Source organism: Nematostella vectensis, chromosome 9 (genome assembly GCF_932526225.1).
Source record: "Nematostella vectensis chromosome 9, jaNemVect1.1, whole genome shotgun sequence".
Classification (NCBI taxonomy): domain Eukaryota; kingdom Metazoa; phylum Cnidaria; class Anthozoa; order Actiniaria; family Edwardsiidae; genus Nematostella; species Nematostella vectensis.
Genome location: NC_064042.1, coordinates 7,874,828 through 7,890,815, shown reverse-complemented (window position 1 = coordinate 7,890,815; position 15,988 = coordinate 7,874,828). Strand labels below are relative to the sequence as shown.

Below are 15,988 nucleotides of genomic sequence, written 5' to 3'. Positions count from 1 at the left end.
GGAAACCCGGAATGCAAAGAAAGTACGATATAGAAAAAACGGTTTCTAAATTTCTAAATTCGCAAAAGTAGAATATTGGTATTTAGTTTTGTTAAGTTAATTACAGATTATTTTGTGTCCTTCTACCGGTACTTATGATGCTTCGGAAATAGACTGTATGTGGGTTGCCTGTGTAGGCTGAACCGGTCCTTTCCCTACCCCGCTGAGGGAAGTATTGGTTCATCATTTTCGCGCACAGTTTGAAAATGGCGGACGTGTCTTATATCTGAGAGTCAGTGGAACAAAAAAACTCCCGCAAATTGTGAGAAATGCTTTGATCTGCTTAATATTGCTTGGACAAGATGCCTGTTAGGACCAGGGCTGGGAATTCTAGACGAAGGGTACCAAAGGAGCTAAACGGAGTTAGCCATTCTGCAAATGAGTCGCCTCAACATCACATAGACGACAACAACAATCTAAACAAACTCCTTCCGCTACCAGAACTATCCCGCCTGCACGCTTCATTAACCATCGCGATCGTCTCTCTACTTTGCTACTGGAATTCTTGTAATGGAGACTTTGTCTTTGACGATTCAGAAGCAATTTTAAATAACAAAGACCTTCGTCCCGAGGCACCTATATGGACGTTGTTTATTCATGATTTCTGGGGTGGTAAGCTTGATTCAAACGAAAGCCACAAGAGCTACCGTCCATTAACAGTGCTAACTTTCAGACTAAATTACTGGCTCGCCAATGGCTACCACCCTTGGGGTTTTCATTTTGTCAATGTGGTATTGCACGCCGTTGTTTCTATGTTATCTTTACGGATTTATGCGGTGTTTTTCGAAGATCGTGTTCGAATGAAGACCGGTCAAGTTTCGCAAGCAAGTTTTCTGTGTTCTCTGATATTTGCGGTGCACCCAGTTCATACGGAAAGCGTAAGTATTTTAGCCTTGATTTTCTAAATGAGGGATATCTCTTTCAAGTTTATAGCATTTTTAAGTTGCGTTCGCAGTTAATTGAATGTGTGAGTCAGAATCGATCGCCGACATTGTTTTCCAGGCCAATTTGTTTATTGCAAAGAGAAAATAAGCTGCGAAGTCAATCCTCATTTCTTCTGTTTAGCAGTTTATGCTCAATTTATATCCTGATTAATTCATCAATCACCTGCTAAGTTTGTGGAAACAATCTGAATAACTTCAATCTAGAGGAAAGCTAGCTAATGGGAAATGGAAGTGATGCGAAATGTGAGAATAGACCAGCTGGGAAATCATCAGATAGCATTCAAATTGGGTTTCATAAGTGCTTCATATCAAAAATACATCGCTTGACATCAATGCTACAGACCACACACTAATAAAACAAAGCATAAACAAACTGAAACACCGGCCATCGCTTTACCACAAATGCGCCCAATCCTTTTAGATCGTATTTTTTCTAATTGGAGTCTTTTTTGAGTGTTACGAAATTATTAAACTTAATTTTAGAATGTTTCACACATGGAGTTGTATTTTTCCCAGTTTTCTATAGTTTTCCTTATTTTTATTCTTATAAAAAATAGACTATTTTCTGTAAAAAATATGTAAAGGTAAGATATGATATACCTTATTATTTTAAATAACAAGTGATTATTTGAGATGTCAAACATACTGTTTTGATTTGATTATGTCTAGATTCATTCTTTCTTAAAACGTTTTCTTTTATTTGAAGAGACCATCTGCATAATTAATTGCATACTTCCTTATCTCCGTCATACACAAATGGACAAATATTTACAATGTATTCACATGTTTTCAGTTTATTGCATAGTACATCATAGTGACAATAGCTACCTTGAAGCCTTTTAAATATTTTAAGTCATCATTTTCAAATTCTATTTACTATCATTGTTTTAAAGAATAACCAAATGATTTATATGCATTAACTTGTTTTGTTTTATTAAAATCAAGCTAATGTATGAGATGCCAGTCACTCTTGAATGGAGATTGATGGAGCATTAATTGATGTTACTCTTTTTGAAGAGAATTCCATATTCCACTTTTATTGAGTATTGCCCAAAAGCTAATACCATTTAAACTTGATTTATTATTCACAACAACCTAATTATATCCAGTTTTTCTCCCTTTTCAAATTTACAATATACACTGTCATAGCTGTCAACTCTCCCGCATTAGGCGGGAGTCTCTTTGTCTGAGAAAATTAGTGCATAGCATAAGAAGCTAGAACCAAATGATGATATTTTTGGTATTTAATCCAGAAATAATTAACTTCTAAGAATTGGGAGTTGCTTAGTCTCTAAATACCATGGAAAAAAAGGAAAAGCTATATCATACTTGTAATTTTTGTTATTTATCATCATTACTGATAAGTAACGATTATAATTGTTTTTCTTCTCTAGGTGGCTGGTGTAGTTGGCCGTGCTGATCTCTTGTGTGCTTTGTTCTTCTTTCTATCTTTTCTATGCTATGTGAAATGTTGTTCTGCTTCTGGTAAGGATGTGCTTTATATCATATTTTTATAGAAAAAATGTTTCTTTTATTCTTATTAAAGTTGACTGCAAGCATATATTTGTTAGGAAATCATTAAATAGGAGGTAGGTAGAGCTAGGGGAGATGATAAACAGAAAGAAGTATCCCATTTTTGAGAATTAAAAAAATATATACAATATTTTTAGATATTCATACAAAATTTCTTTTAGTACACTGAATAGACCCAGATACTGTGTAACAGCCTCAACCAGAGCATCTTTTTATTGCAGTAAACACCCACAAATTAGGTCCTTATATAGTATGACTAGGCAAACAATTTCTTTCATTCCAGTAGTTGTATTGATGGAAATGTTTAATATGTTAGCAGATGAGCCCATTCAGAGTTCTTTAAACTACTTGTTGCTAAGTGTTGTACTCTGCGCTGTTGCTATGCTGTGTAAGGAACAAGGGATCACTGCTCTGGTAGGCTATCAACTATCATTATTAGTAGTATTATCTAAAGTGTTGTACTCTGCACTTTTGCTATGATACGCAAAGAGCAAGGGATTACAGCTGTGGTGATCATCATCAACGTCATCAACATCATCATCGTCAACATCATCATCATCAACAGCATCATCATCATCGTCAACATCATCATCATCATCGTCAACATCATCATCATCATCATTAACATCATCATCATCATCGTCACCAATATCAACATCATCATCGTCAACATCATCATTATCATCATCATCAACATCATCATCGTCAACATCATCATCATCAACAACAACATCGACATAATCATCGTCATCGTCAATATCATCATCGTCAACATCATCATTATCATCATCAACAACATCATCATCATCATCGTCAACATCATCATCAACAACAACATCGACATCAACCTCGTCATCATGGGAAGCTGTTGCTCGGTTACCATTGCATGGACATTTTCTCCTTTGATGTCAGTTTTAGTTTCTTAGTCATTTTGATTATTGCGATTGTTTCAAGCACTCATTGAAAAAAATAAATACCAGCGTTTTAACACAAAAATGAATCCAATGTCTTTCCATGATTGAATAGAATATAAAATACAAATGTCCGTCCATGTCCATGTGCTCGTTATGTTCCATGTGCTCGTTATGTTCCATGTGCTCGTTATGTTCCATGTGCTCGTTATGTTCCATGTGCTCGTTATGTTCCATGTGCTCGTTATGTTCTAAAGAGCCCTTGTTAGCCACATCTTTTTTTTTATTTTTTAACCAATATTTGAAGACAAATTGAAATAAGCCTCATGCTTTATTTTACCAAATTCAATAGAGGATATCGCAATAGCTCCCTCAAATCAGCCAGTGCAAATGGATGCTTTTGCTTGGTACTTTTGTTGGATGAAAACATTGCAGCAAACAGGCTTTTTAATATCATTTTGTGACCTTTTCCAGGGAATTTGCTGTGCATACGACCTTATCATCGTCTGCAAGGTGGATATAGTTAGAGTACTCCAGAATGCCTTCAGGAAAAAAAAGCCACTGCCAACTGAGGTAGGCCGCACCTTTTTTTTGCGAAAGCATTACTTGAAAAAAGAAACTTGGGTTGTTTGGTGGTTTTACTACCATTTGCGATCAACCATGAAAAGTGACAATTTTTTGCGTATGATTATGTCCCAGTAGTATCAAGTCTTGAATCTAAATATGTATTTCTTTTTCTTTTAAATTGTTACTACCCCAGATTCGCTGTTATTTGACCATGCAGGGAACCTTACAAATCCCCATGTTGGTAACGGGAGTGTGTGGGGCATGGGTGTTATTTTCATTTGGCCGTTTTTCCGATGGAAATTTGGGTTGTTTGTAAAAGTTTTTGTTATTGAAATAAAAAAAAAATGCTTATGATCTTATATATCTTCACACGTTTTGCATGATATACCTAACAGCAGCAAGAAGATATATCTTGGATGAGAGGGCTGTTCTACCGTCAGTTTGCCCTGGTGTTGACTGGTGTCTCGCTACTTATTGCTCGTTGGCAAATAATGGGTTCTGCACCACCTCGATTCCAAGTCTCTGACAATCCTGCGTCGTTCGAGAAGAGTTTGCTTTCTAGGGTACGTACATCATTTAAGTTTGGCACTGAAGAAGTTCAGCATGGCTCTGAGCTTGGCTGTGCTTTTGATGTTCCGAATCAAATGCCATATTCAAAGTGATTTTGGGGGAACAGAAACTCCACATCAACAGGGGCGGTACGGGTGTGACCGTAGCACTGGAGTTTGATTCGCTACTTAAAGAAAATGTGAAGCTGAGATGCCAGTCAAATGCGCACAGTCTTCTCTGTCGCTTAGGAATTGAGAGTCTCGCTCAGAACTGATGTAAACTTCAAAATGAAATCTTTCCAGTTTTAGAACGTTGTTCATACTGTTTCATCTTGACTTGCCTCGCCTTACCTCACCTCACCTTTTTCTACTTCGCTTCAAGTCATCTTAACCTTATTCTACCTCACTTCATCTCACTTTACCTTAGCTTTCCTTGTTTTACCTAACATAATACTCACAGGAGTTCTTATTTACCATATTTCTCAAAGTTCATCAACTTCTACCTCGCTTCACGTCATCTTAACCTTATTCTACCTCACCTAACCTCAGATCACCTGACCTTAGCTTTCCTTGCTTTACCTTACATGATGCTCACAGGAGTTCTTATTTATCATATTTCTCAAAGTTCATCAACTACAACTATATCTACTCGATAAACATCTGGCTCCTTGTTCACCCGTGGTGGCTGTGTTTTGATTGGTCCATGGGCTGCATCCCACTGATACAGAGCGCTAAGGACGTCAGGATTCTCGCAGTGCTTGCCATGTGGGTGTCGCTGGGCGGGCTGATGCTCTACTGCTTTTTTGGGAAAGATCTTTATTTTAGAAGGTAACGTTGATTTGAGATCTTTTATGATCTTTATTTTAGAAGGTAACGTTGATTTGAGATCTTTAAACATCTTTATTTTAGAAGGTAACGTTGATTTGAGATCTTGAAAATCCTTATTTTAGAAGGTAACGTTTATTTCAGTTCTTAGAGATCCCAATTCTAGAAGAAAACGTTGATTAAGTTCTTTTAAGATGTTTATTCTAAGGAGAAAACGTCGATTTTTTTTCCTTAAAGATATTTATTCTAGAAGGTAATGTTAATTTTGTCGTTAAAGACTCTTTATCTCCAAGGTAATGTTGATTGGTGCTCTTATCTCTGTCTTTTTAGCTATACTTTAAAAGGAAACTATTTTGGCGATCTCTACACCACTTGACAGCCATATGGACCCCTTCCACGTTCACTCCAGACCTATATGTCATGTTTCTTTTCCAGGCTGCTAACAATTGGTCTGGCGTTTCTAATAGTCCCGTTTCTTCCCGCGAGTAATTTCTTTTTTCGGGTCGGGTTTGTGGTCGCAGAGCGCGTACTATACTTGTCCAGTGTTGGGAGCTGTCTCATTGTGGTATTAGGCGCGGTGGCCATCAGCCGCAAACCTCCAATGAGAAAGGTAAGAAACATTGTCACTGAATAAGAACAGCAAGCTTAATCTGTCAGCAGCCATTTTATCATCCTTTCCATCATGCTTACGCGGGGCTGTTGAGTCGTCACGCTTATGCGGAGTCTGAACCCCGTTAAGCCCAAGCCCCGTGCAAACTGCGCAAGCACCTGCCAGCATTGCTGGCGAATTTTCGCTTGACTGACTATAGGACAAAGGAAATGTCAAAATGGGAAATGGACTTTCTGACATTTCCTTTGTCTTGTGGTCAGTCGAGAAAGAATTCGCCAGCAATGCTGGCCGGTGCTGGCACTGTTTGCACAGGGCTTTATCCTTAGTATGCTGTTCTTTTCAATGCTCGTTTTTTTCAGCGCAGCACTTGACATTTGATGGCGTTAAAAGGTTTTGTTTGGTTTATATTGTTTCAGGCTCTGTCAGTAGCCGTCAGTGCTGTCCTGTTGTTTTACTCGATCAGGACTGTTCAGGTACAAACCGGAAACTTCGTGTTTGTAATGCCGTTTTGAGCGTTTGCAATATATCCGCTTCGATTTGTCTCTTCTCCAGAGAACATCAGAATGGCTGACTGAAGAGAAGTTATTTACTAGCGGTCAAGCAGTTTGTCCTTTGAATGCAAAGGTTAGAAATGTCATATTTAATGTTAGAAAATAGGAGTACTGCGGCAGGCAAAAATCGCAAAGATCATCACGTTTCGCCAACGTCATTGCGCTATTAGGCGGAGACGATAATCCTTATGATCAAGTGTACACACCTGCGACATAATAACAGGGTGGTAAAGGATATTTTCGTGAAACGAGAGTTGGCCATTTTTCACCCTACGAGAAACGTGAAATCCATTTCGACGTCCGTGAAACGTGATTTGACGATTTAAAAGGTCATTTTTCGGTCCGTCAAACGTGAAAAGCCATTTCGCCCGATCCGTGAAACGTGATCCATACCCCCTTTACCAGCCTGTAACAACATAACATCGACATAATGCCTGGTGCACACTAGTGACATAACGACATAATGACATAGGCGCGTGCACCCTTGTGTTCATATGTTCAAGTGTGAATGGTTCGACATTTTGACATAAGCCAAACATAACGACATGAACATAACGACATAAGATAAAAATCATGTTTTTTTTCTTTTGTCATAATGTCAATGTCATAAAGTCCATGTCGTCATGTCGGCCTTAAAATAGTGCTCGCGCCTGTTGTTATGTCGTTATGTCGCTAGTGTGCACTAGGCATAAGACATGGACATAAAGACATATGAGAAAAAAACATGTATTTTCTCTTGTGCCTATGTTGTTATGTCGTTATGTCGCTAGTGTGCACTAGGCATAAGACATGGACATAAAGACATGAGAAAAAAACATGTATTTTCTCTTGTGTCTATGTTGTTATGTCGTTATGTCGCTAGTGTACATCACGATTTAGCGCGAGTAGAAGTCTAGTGTTCGCAACTTTCGTGTCTCCACTATAGTAAATCTTAAGGTCGCTATTGTCAAAAAGGGCAAAACGTATAAATGGTTAGAGATGTGACATTTGTTAACAAATGAGATGAATGACAAGTTTGCAATTATTAATTTGCGGTATTATTACTCAGATACATGGTAACTCTCACCAGATACATTATAATTACTGACGACTTGTACCTGACATCCTAGGTAGACAATACCAGTATTGTTCTGATACTCCTCTTCAATCACAGGTTCATTACAATATCGGCAAAGTACGCTCGACTCAACAACGAGATGAAGAAGCCCTTGCTTACTACAGAGAAGCAGTCAGGTCTGTGTGGTTCTTACAAAACTCACGTCACTTAGTTTTGTGAAGGGTTACCAAATCTAATACCATTATTCTTTCCTTCTAGACTCAACCCAACATACAGCGACGCGTTGAATAACTTGGGGAACTTGCTAAAGGTATGATTGTTATTACTATTATCAAACTACAGATTTGATTTCTTGGACATTATATATTTTTTTTTTCTGTTAGCATTAGACTTCCTTGTTCAATCTTTTTTTTCAAAGTTTCTATACAACTATGTTTTCAGGAGAAAGGTGAAATATCTGAAGCTGAGAAGTTGTTGGAGAGAGCTGTTGATTCGAGGTAAAATGTTTTAAAGTTTATAGCTCGTCTCTAGACCCACAATAAAAGTTAAACCAAGTGTATGGCTCACATCAGGAGCCTAACAATTATTCGTGTATTTTGCAGCAAAGCTTTCGCCGCTGGTTGGATGAATCTAGGGACTGTGAAAGCCGCATTGAACAAAATGCAGGTAAGGCTTCAGCTCAAACTTCGGGGGAAATGCCTTGCCCCTCCAAACGCTAATGTTTGAGGGGTTTTATATTTTGACGTTGTGAAAGTCGATTTTATTTTATCAATAGTGGCACTATAAGAAAAATGGAGAAGCAGAGTATATCCACCTGTGCCTTCTAATGTCCACATCTACTGAATTATTTTAGGAAGCAGAGACGTGTTATAAAAATGCCATTCGCTATAGAAAGAAGTATCCTGATGCGTTCTTCAACCTCGGAAACCTGGTAGGTGATTGCATCCTTTACCCAGGGGCGTGGGTGGGTATATACCTTACTGGGGATGGGTACTCACCTTACCCAGGGGGGATGGGTACTCACCTTACCCAGGGAGGATGGGTACTCACCTTATCCAGGGGGGATGGGTACTCACCTTACCCAGGGGGGATGGGTACTCACCTTACCCAGGGGGATGGGTACTCACCTTACCCAGGGAGGATGGGTACTCACCATACCCAGGGAGGGGAAGTAAAATCCTTAGACCTAGAACAATTTAACCAGTATAACCTGGACTTAACTAAACAGTATAACCTAAACTAGAACTTCATTCAAAACGAGTGAGTCTAGTGTATATTCTGTTGTCAATATGACTAGTTTATACCCTGTCTCTAGTATATTGACTGGAACAGGGATGCGGAGGCGGTTGCAGCGTTTAGAAAAGCAGTGAAGCTGAAGAGCGACCACGTTGGCGCATGGATGAATCACATATTACTGCTGGATAAGACAGGTGCAGGTTCAACATCCTGGAAATCTTCTATAAATTCTACCACACATTCTCATTTTTCTCTTTTTCTGTCACAGATAAAAGAACTGAAGGAATAGAGTTGGCATACGAGGCTTTGAAGCACATCCCGGATGAATCCTCGATACATTTTAACCTGGGAAATATGCTGGGGCAGGAAAAGAGATTCAAGGTAGACAATGGAAAAGTTTCCGGCGTTTTATTGAATTTAGGATTTTCAAAATTGTCTGTGGAATACTTTTAAAGTCCGTATATACATGTTATCAACCTCTTTGCGAAGGACTTACAAGATGTAACGGGTTTAACGTAAACGGAACTTCGAGGACGATAGATAAAAGTGTAGAAGATGGAACGAAGTAAGCTGGTCTCTTACTTAGTGCTCCTCAGGTTCGTACACAAGGGGGTTCGCAGGGTATGCGAACCACCACTTTCCCCCTCCCCTTGGCGGCCAAAAAGTGGGTCAATTCTTATAAAGGAATCTCATGATACTTGACTGCGCACCCCTCTCAGCCGATCCTGGGTACAGGTCCTAGACAATGGTACATTAAACATGAAACAACATGTTTATAGTAAAATACCATAGTTGGCTTGGGTGTGAAATGTTTCGTCTTGCTGATGCTTGTGTTTTTATCACTGAAATTATCGGTATATTTATTCCTTAACAGGAGGCCGAAAAGCACTTCCTTAGAGCGCTGGAGTTAAATCCTGTACAGCCTGAAATTCGTGGAAACTTAGGTGCGTTTTATTTTTAAGATTTTTAGAGCTTGATACTGTTGTTTCAAACGGCCAGTAGGGATCGAGTAGACTATTTTTTTTTCAGGTGTTTTATATCATCGCTGGGGCAAGCTGAACGAAGCAGAGAAGTGTTATATGGAAGCCCTAGCTGCTGATCCTCAAAGCGCTAACATACGCGAAAATCTCGAAAAACTCAAAAGAACTAAACGCAACATAAGTAATGGGTTTTGACAAGGTTCTGAGGTATAAGAGATATCTGGATCTAACGCATCCCGCGCAAAGAATCAGCTTGAGTGAGTTATCCTTTGAACAAAGGGACCTAACGAGCTAACGGTGGGTGTTTCGATGGGTGTGATACTACGCGATCAGATCACGGGTGTGTCAAAAGCGTCATATATGGAAGTGTCCGTACAATCCCGTGGCCAAGTTAGAAAAAGGTATCACCGAGGCAAAAACACTATCCCTATAAAATATGATCAACAGGTCAAACAGAAAATGCCATGCACGAAAATGTAACTAATACATCAGTTATATTTGGGTGTTATGCCTGATGCAAATGACTCAATTCGCCTCATGATAGCTGTAAGCGATATGTAAGGGTGCAATAAGGGCTATTTCTGACAAGCGGGGCGATCGAGCAAACTATGCCTTTTTTGCGCTAAGAAATCACGTGACTGTTTGTTTTTCACGTGACCAGTCGTTTTCTGGTGTGACTGGCGCAGTAATTTCTGAATTTTTGTTTGTATGATTATTTTGTTTTGAATTTGCCACCAAGAAAGGTCATGCGATCTCTTAGCGCAAGTCCCCTTCTCTTCTCGGCTAACCAGAGCTCGTAATTTACGAGCGTTGTTGTATAATTATGTGTCGTAATCAGCTTATCACAGAGTAAGAGATAAGGCTAAAGGAATAGAACAGGGCTGTCTGACAGCAGTGAGAATATAACAGTGTGATAAATAATTGAATAACGTGTAACGAGAATGAGGTTTTAATTAAGTTTGGTAATAAATTTAGCTAACAAATTGTAAAATATCATAAAACGTTAAGATATCATTCATCTGTTATATTACGAGAAGAAAAGTAAACCACAATCTCAAATTTAACACTTTTATTGGAATGTTATCCTTTAATGGATAATTTTCAGATTTGTCTTTAAGGCTTCTTGAGCGCCGTTGATCTTTCCTTCCCCTGATGATAAAAAGAGCAAAAGGTTGCTCATATCGACTAATGTTCTTTTTACTTGGCGTGTATGCCGCCCCCAAGGACCCCCTCCCTTACAGCTCATCTCTCGCCCTGTGCAGTGCGCGGAAGTGATGTAGTATGTTCTTTTTTCTCTCGAGTTCGTCAGATTTACTCGCGTGCACGTGGCCTGCGATCAATCGTTCTAATCTCTCGATCTCCATCTGAACCATGTGGGACCCCTCGTTAATGATGCGTGTCATAACGATGGCGTAGTACGCGGCGTATTTCTTGGACGGATGGGTGGCGGTTTTCTCGCGCACCGTGCGAAGGATCTGCTCTCGCCGATGCCAGTCGCTCACAAACTCTTCTGCTAGCTTATCGAATTCGTCAAGTCTACCGGCCTGAAAAAATCATTGCAATCATCAGCTCAATCGTATCACTATACTTTTTTTTACCAGAATTCCATACAAACATTAATCACACCACCATCTACTTACGGTATGATCACTGTTCTAGCAGGTCTCAGCCATGCCCGTACTGGGTTTTTTCCCTTACTATTTTTAAAGATTTTTTTTTTTGGGGGGGGGGGGGGAAGGGGGGCACGAGTTCCCCCCCCCCCCCCCCCCCCACTCCTCAGTTCTCCACTCCAGTCTGGGAGTGTACAACTCGTTCTACCTTACAGGAGGTTCTGTTGGGTTTATAACTAGTTTTTCTCACCCTCGTGTTGAGTCGACCGGATTCCAATCTCTCGGTCTTGCATAGCGAGTTCATGAAGGTTGTGAGGTTCTGTTGGCTATACATTTCGTTATTCTTCCCAGGTTCGTATGTCCACCCGTCCTTGTTCTTCTTGGAATACACCTTGGAAATCATAAAACATTTAGCTTTATTTCCTACTTTTGAGGCAATTCGAAATATTCGCCCTAATCGGCTCTGTTATAGTGATCTTCTATCTCTTTGCAATTTTAAAGAAAAACGTAAATCAAGCTTGCTACAGCATATTGTAGTGCACCTCTCCTAGTTACTGTCGTTCCATCTCTTATTGCACCTTCCTAGCTACTGCCATTCCATCTCTCATTCTCACCTCTCGTCGAAGCCCCATCTTGTCATAGCCTCATCCCAGCTAACCAACACTACCGCGACATTCAAGTGATTCGAGTGATGGAAAGCTCGTGCTTCGCTCATGAGTCATGGCTATCCCCACCCCCACCCCCCTTTCTCCCAACTACCACCACCACTATAACATCTCTCGGAAAGCGATTAATCCTCTGTTGCAGTCACACATCTCTTGTGTGTAGCTTACGTGCCATAGCCTATAGTATCACGACGACCTCCACCACCACCTGCCCCGCCACTCACCTTGAGTGTTGGAAAGCGAGGAATCTTTTGCTGCAGACAAACACCGTCATTCGTATCACAATTCAGTCTCGCTACTACACAGTCGGGTTCGTTTCTGAACGCCTGGCCCACGTGGTAATAAGGGTACGCCATCTGATCGCAGAGCTTGCAGTTCCCGTTATAATAGAACACCAGCACGTCTTTGGCGCGATTCTTCACCACACGCTCAAAGTTGGACTTTTCTAGCTCGATGAGGGGAAGGTCGAACATGGCTTTGTTGAGCTTGAGGTAGGAGCGAGCCGCTATGAAGCGGATGAAGTCGTCAGGTTTGAAGCCGCCGTCATAGCTATTAGAATATAGTTCATGTGTGAGTTCAAGAGCCCTTGTAAGCCACACCTTTGTTATTGTTTTTAACCAATTGGAAGATAAAATCTTATAGATGTAAACGGATGCTTTCTGACATTTTTTTTTTTATTATTTCAAATGGCGTCTGACAGAAGCGGTCGTAAAGTTCGAATATGCGTACACGCATATGATTTGGGCAATCTCTTTGTTATAAACATATTTTATACACCTATTTCAATGAGGTTGATAGACGCTGTACTCCATTTAGGTTTGGAATAGCACAAAGTCGCGATGGCACAAGCCTATTTGAAGCTTGACATACGTAAGCTCTAAAGGTGTTCTTTTTTGATGATATAAAAAGTAACTTGTGGTGGTAGCAAGTTGGTTCATTCTTGTTTTAAAGCTGTAAATGGACAAAGAAAAAGAAAAAAGGCAAACTAATCCAAAAAAAGGAAACTTGTTTTTCTTTCTTTACGTACTTCTAAACTCCCGATACTAGGCTACATTATATCACACTCTGAACGGATGGTTTAAATTATATGGGGAATCCAGTGTATTTTTAAAAGCATTACAACACTAAAGCTACTTACGTTTCTTCTGTAGTGCTTCCTTTGATAAAGTACCTGAACATCGGGTACCTATCGATCCAATATCTGGTAGCAATTTTTACATCCTCGTAAGCATTTGACTTTCCAACGACGATATCGTCACGATCTGCAAACTCGTCGGCAACTTGATCGAATATCTGGAGGATTCTCTGGCAATGGTCGTCCCATGGCGCATAGAAAAATATGAATACAAATTTTGAACCATCTACGTATTCGTCAACATTTTCATTGGTGAATTCTACTATTTTTTTACAATGCACGGAAGTGGACGTGAAAATTGTAAGCGATATAAGCAAAAAAGTATTTGTTATGAATAAGTGCTTCATGTCCCACTTTTTCATATATCCTTTTTAGAGACTGTTAAATCGTGTGAGTTTGTGAATGCGCTCTTATTGTTCAAGGTTAAAATTTAAAATACTAGGCAAGACATACGTGTCTTGAGAAGAATTTCAATGACCTGAACACATGGGTCTTTCTAAATGGCCAAGAAAGGTAAGGTAGCAAACAGCTGAGTAAATAATATCACATTCAATTGATTGGTCTATTTGTTTGAAATTATGACGATTAAAGAAATGCACTCTTATTTTTTATAAAGACCTTAATTAAAAGAACGCCTAACATGAGATCTCACCATTTAATATCGCAAGATCATTTGCTAAGAATATGCCCAGGCTCAGGTGACAGAAAAGATTTCTAAAATGCAGAATTAAATTGTGATCATAATAACAATCTTGAATATTATTGCTAGATATTATTGCTAGATGTGCGATTCTCGATTCCAATTCGTCACTGGATATTTTATTTTCATTTCACGTGAAAATAAAAACCGCCCAACTGATTATTATTAGATGTTTTATAAAAAAAAGAGTAACTTCAAGATCAGTTACTGTAAATTATATAGACGAATAAGGAAATTTTAATGTGTATATTATTTCCACTCTTATTTGTCTTTGATGGATGTCCTTTTTTTGAGTGGAAGCCTGGGAATAGAAAGTAATTATACAAATAGAAAGTAATTATACAAATCACTCCTAAAGACATTCAAGACTTCTATAATTCTGTAACAAGGCTGTAAGTGATTCTTTATAACACAGTTAATTGATGTTAAAGGAAAGTGTTTGCGGCTGTGTTTGAGTTATTTGTTGTTTGCTCTTCTCACACCTGCTGGGTTTTCATTCGAATCACGAGCCGATTATTATTTCTTCGGCACAACACCCTCAAAAAGAGATCTTTTGGAGTAGAACCTTATCTGGTAAGTTTTAAAAACAACGTAAAATAAGGTTGTTTTGCTCATATCACTTTCACCTTCGGTAGGCTTTTGAAATAACTCCAAAATAGCAAGCACGCACGGATTTTAGAAATCATTACATTACATTTGGCAATTTCATGACTGAATTGAAGAGAGGTTCATATGATGGAGGAGACCACTTGTATTTATATAAAATAGACATGACGGGAAAACGTGACGTGACGCTTCAAATAAGCCAATTTCACATCGAATAATGCGGAGAATTTCTCCGAGTACTTAGTAACTTATAGCAAACAAAATACCAAGTGCGACTTTTTTAAATTGATGCGACTTTTTGTAAAGTGTCATTGAAATTTGAGCTTTTCGTCTGATTGTCCTGATGCACAGGGCAATGATGATCAAGGAAATATTATCTTAAAAAGCCAAAATCTGGTTATGTGCACGTGCCTCACGTTATTTTTGTTTTAAAAATCAGTCCGTAATACAAGGAACCTATAGCCACTGAAGAAATTGTGTCTTCTCTCTCTATCTGGAATTGCGCGTTTTCCAGGTTTTTCCGTCATGTCTATAAAATATAGAAAGAGGTATCGTTCCCCCATTTCTTATTTTTTTGCGGACCTCAAATTAATCCAACTCAACAAGGCTTCATTTTATAATAGTGTCTATAAAGACAAAAAATAGGTTGGTTCAGAGCGCACAGTTTTTCCCGTCTTGTGTTTTGACGTCTTTGATTTGTTTCCCCGGAAAAATACCGAATTAATTCGCCCAGGATTTCTTATTATTCAAAGTTGTTTTATTGATTTAGATTTGGGTAGACGTTTGATTAATAACAGAATGTACCAGCCAATTACCCAGCAGCCATCGCGGTACCAGCCAGTAATATTCGGGGAGTTTCCGCTGGACACTATCTGCCCGTACTGTCAGGCTCGCGTGAGGACGTCGACCGCGCTGGAGGATGGGAACCTCGTCTATCTGACGTCATCCATCCTATGCTTTCTAGGGTATGAAACGATGGGAGGGGGTAGATTAAAGATTTTGTGAACAGTTTTTTTTTAACACATTGACCCCTCAACCGGCCTGTACCGGCTTTGGGAAGTACCCACAACCCAAAAAATTCATAAATTTAAAATAAACACAACAAGATGAAGATACTCAGGCATCAGTCTAAGGGATAAATGGTCTTGCAGATATGCATCCAACCAAGGTGTTGGCATCTACTCTTAAGCCAAATAATAGCACAGGTTCTTTGACAAATCTCAAATCGAACAAGGAGAGAAAAGCAGAATCACCCCTCTCAATAAAACGCTCAAAATACCACACAAGGGAGAGAGATCAGCAAACACAGCTCAAGACACAAATAGATACCTTTATTCTGATCCTCCAGGTACATTTCCTTGGCCTCAAAACACAATGTCCATTCCTTGAAGGATTGTACAACCACGAAAATATCTTTACGTATTGCAAAGCATTCTGGGAGATCCAGGGGAAAATTCACGAGGGAAGGGCC

General features: G+C 39.3%; 2 protein-coding genes across 4 annotated transcripts; one reads left to right on the top strand and one right to left on the bottom strand.

Annotated features, from left to right (window-relative positions):
- Window positions 1-204: 204 nt before the first annotated feature.
- Window positions 205-10,865, top strand: LOC5515480 (protein O-mannosyl-transferase TMTC4). 3 transcript variants are annotated; one of them, XM_032385063.2, is made up of 18 exons: window positions 205-917; window positions 2,378-2,468; window positions 2,833-2,930; window positions 3,902-4,000; window positions 4,393-4,557; window positions 5,168-5,370; window positions 5,803-5,977; window positions 6,394-6,450; window positions 6,530-6,601; window positions 7,682-7,761; window positions 7,844-7,895; window positions 8,027-8,082; window positions 8,188-8,251; window positions 8,439-8,516; window positions 8,901-9,015; window positions 9,090-9,202; window positions 9,696-9,765; window positions 9,851-10,865. In XM_032385063.2, the coding sequence occupies exons 1-18, from the start codon at window positions 342-344 to the stop codon at window positions 9,994-9,996; spliced, it is 2,310 nt and encodes a 769-aa protein (XP_032240954.1). In that variant the 5' UTR covers window positions 205-341; the 3' UTR covers window positions 9,997-10,865. The 3 variants fall into 3 exon arrangements, with proteins under 3 accessions (XP_032240954.1, XP_032240953.1, XP_032240952.1); XM_032385062.2 differs by having other exon boundaries at window positions 206-917; window positions 2,836-2,930; window positions 4,390-4,557; XM_032385061.2 differs by having other exon boundaries at window positions 206-917; window positions 4,390-4,557.
- On the bottom strand, window positions 10,856-14,739 carry LOC5515430 (protein disulfide-isomerase 1). The gene is made up of 4 exons (XM_001635557.3): window positions 13,215-14,739; window positions 12,301-12,625; window positions 11,662-11,802; window positions 10,856-11,345 (listed from the first exon to the last, which is right to left on the bottom strand). The coding sequence occupies exons 1-4, from the start codon at window positions 13,571-13,573 to the stop codon at window positions 11,037-11,039; spliced, it is 1,134 nt and encodes a 377-aa protein (XP_001635607.2). The 5' UTR covers window positions 13,574-14,739; the 3' UTR covers window positions 10,856-11,036.
- Window positions 14,740-15,988: the final 1,249 nt, after the last annotated feature.

What these genes read in the sequence shown, in the direction of transcription:
- LOC5515430 (XM_001635557.3), bottom strand. Translation starts at nt 13,573, where the DNA reads ATGAAAAAGTGGGACATGAAGCACTTATTCATAACAAATACTTTTTTG. An exon ending in CTCGCTTTCCAACACTCAAG is followed by an intron (nt 11,803 to 12,300) that starts GTGAGTGGCGGG and finishes ATGATTTCCAAG; the next exon opens with GTGTATTCCAAGAAGAACAA. An exon ending in CCGGTCGACTCAACACGAGG is followed by an intron (nt 11,346 to 11,661) that starts GTGAGAAAAACT and finishes TGATTTTTTCAG; the next exon opens with GCCGGTAGACTTGACGAATT.
- LOC5515480 (XM_032385061.2), top strand. Translation starts at nt 342, where the DNA reads ATGCCTGTTAGGACCAGGGCTGGGAATTCTAGACGAAGGGTACCAAAG. An exon ending in CCGCATTGAACAAAATGCAG is followed by an intron (nt 8,252 to 8,438) that starts GTAAGGCTTCAG and finishes GAATTATTTTAG; the next exon opens with GAAGCAGAGACGTGTTATAA. An exon ending in TCTTCAACCTCGGAAACCTG is followed by an intron (nt 8,517 to 8,900) that starts GTAGGTGATTGC and finishes CCCTGTCTCTAG; the next exon opens with TATATTGACTGGAACAGGGA.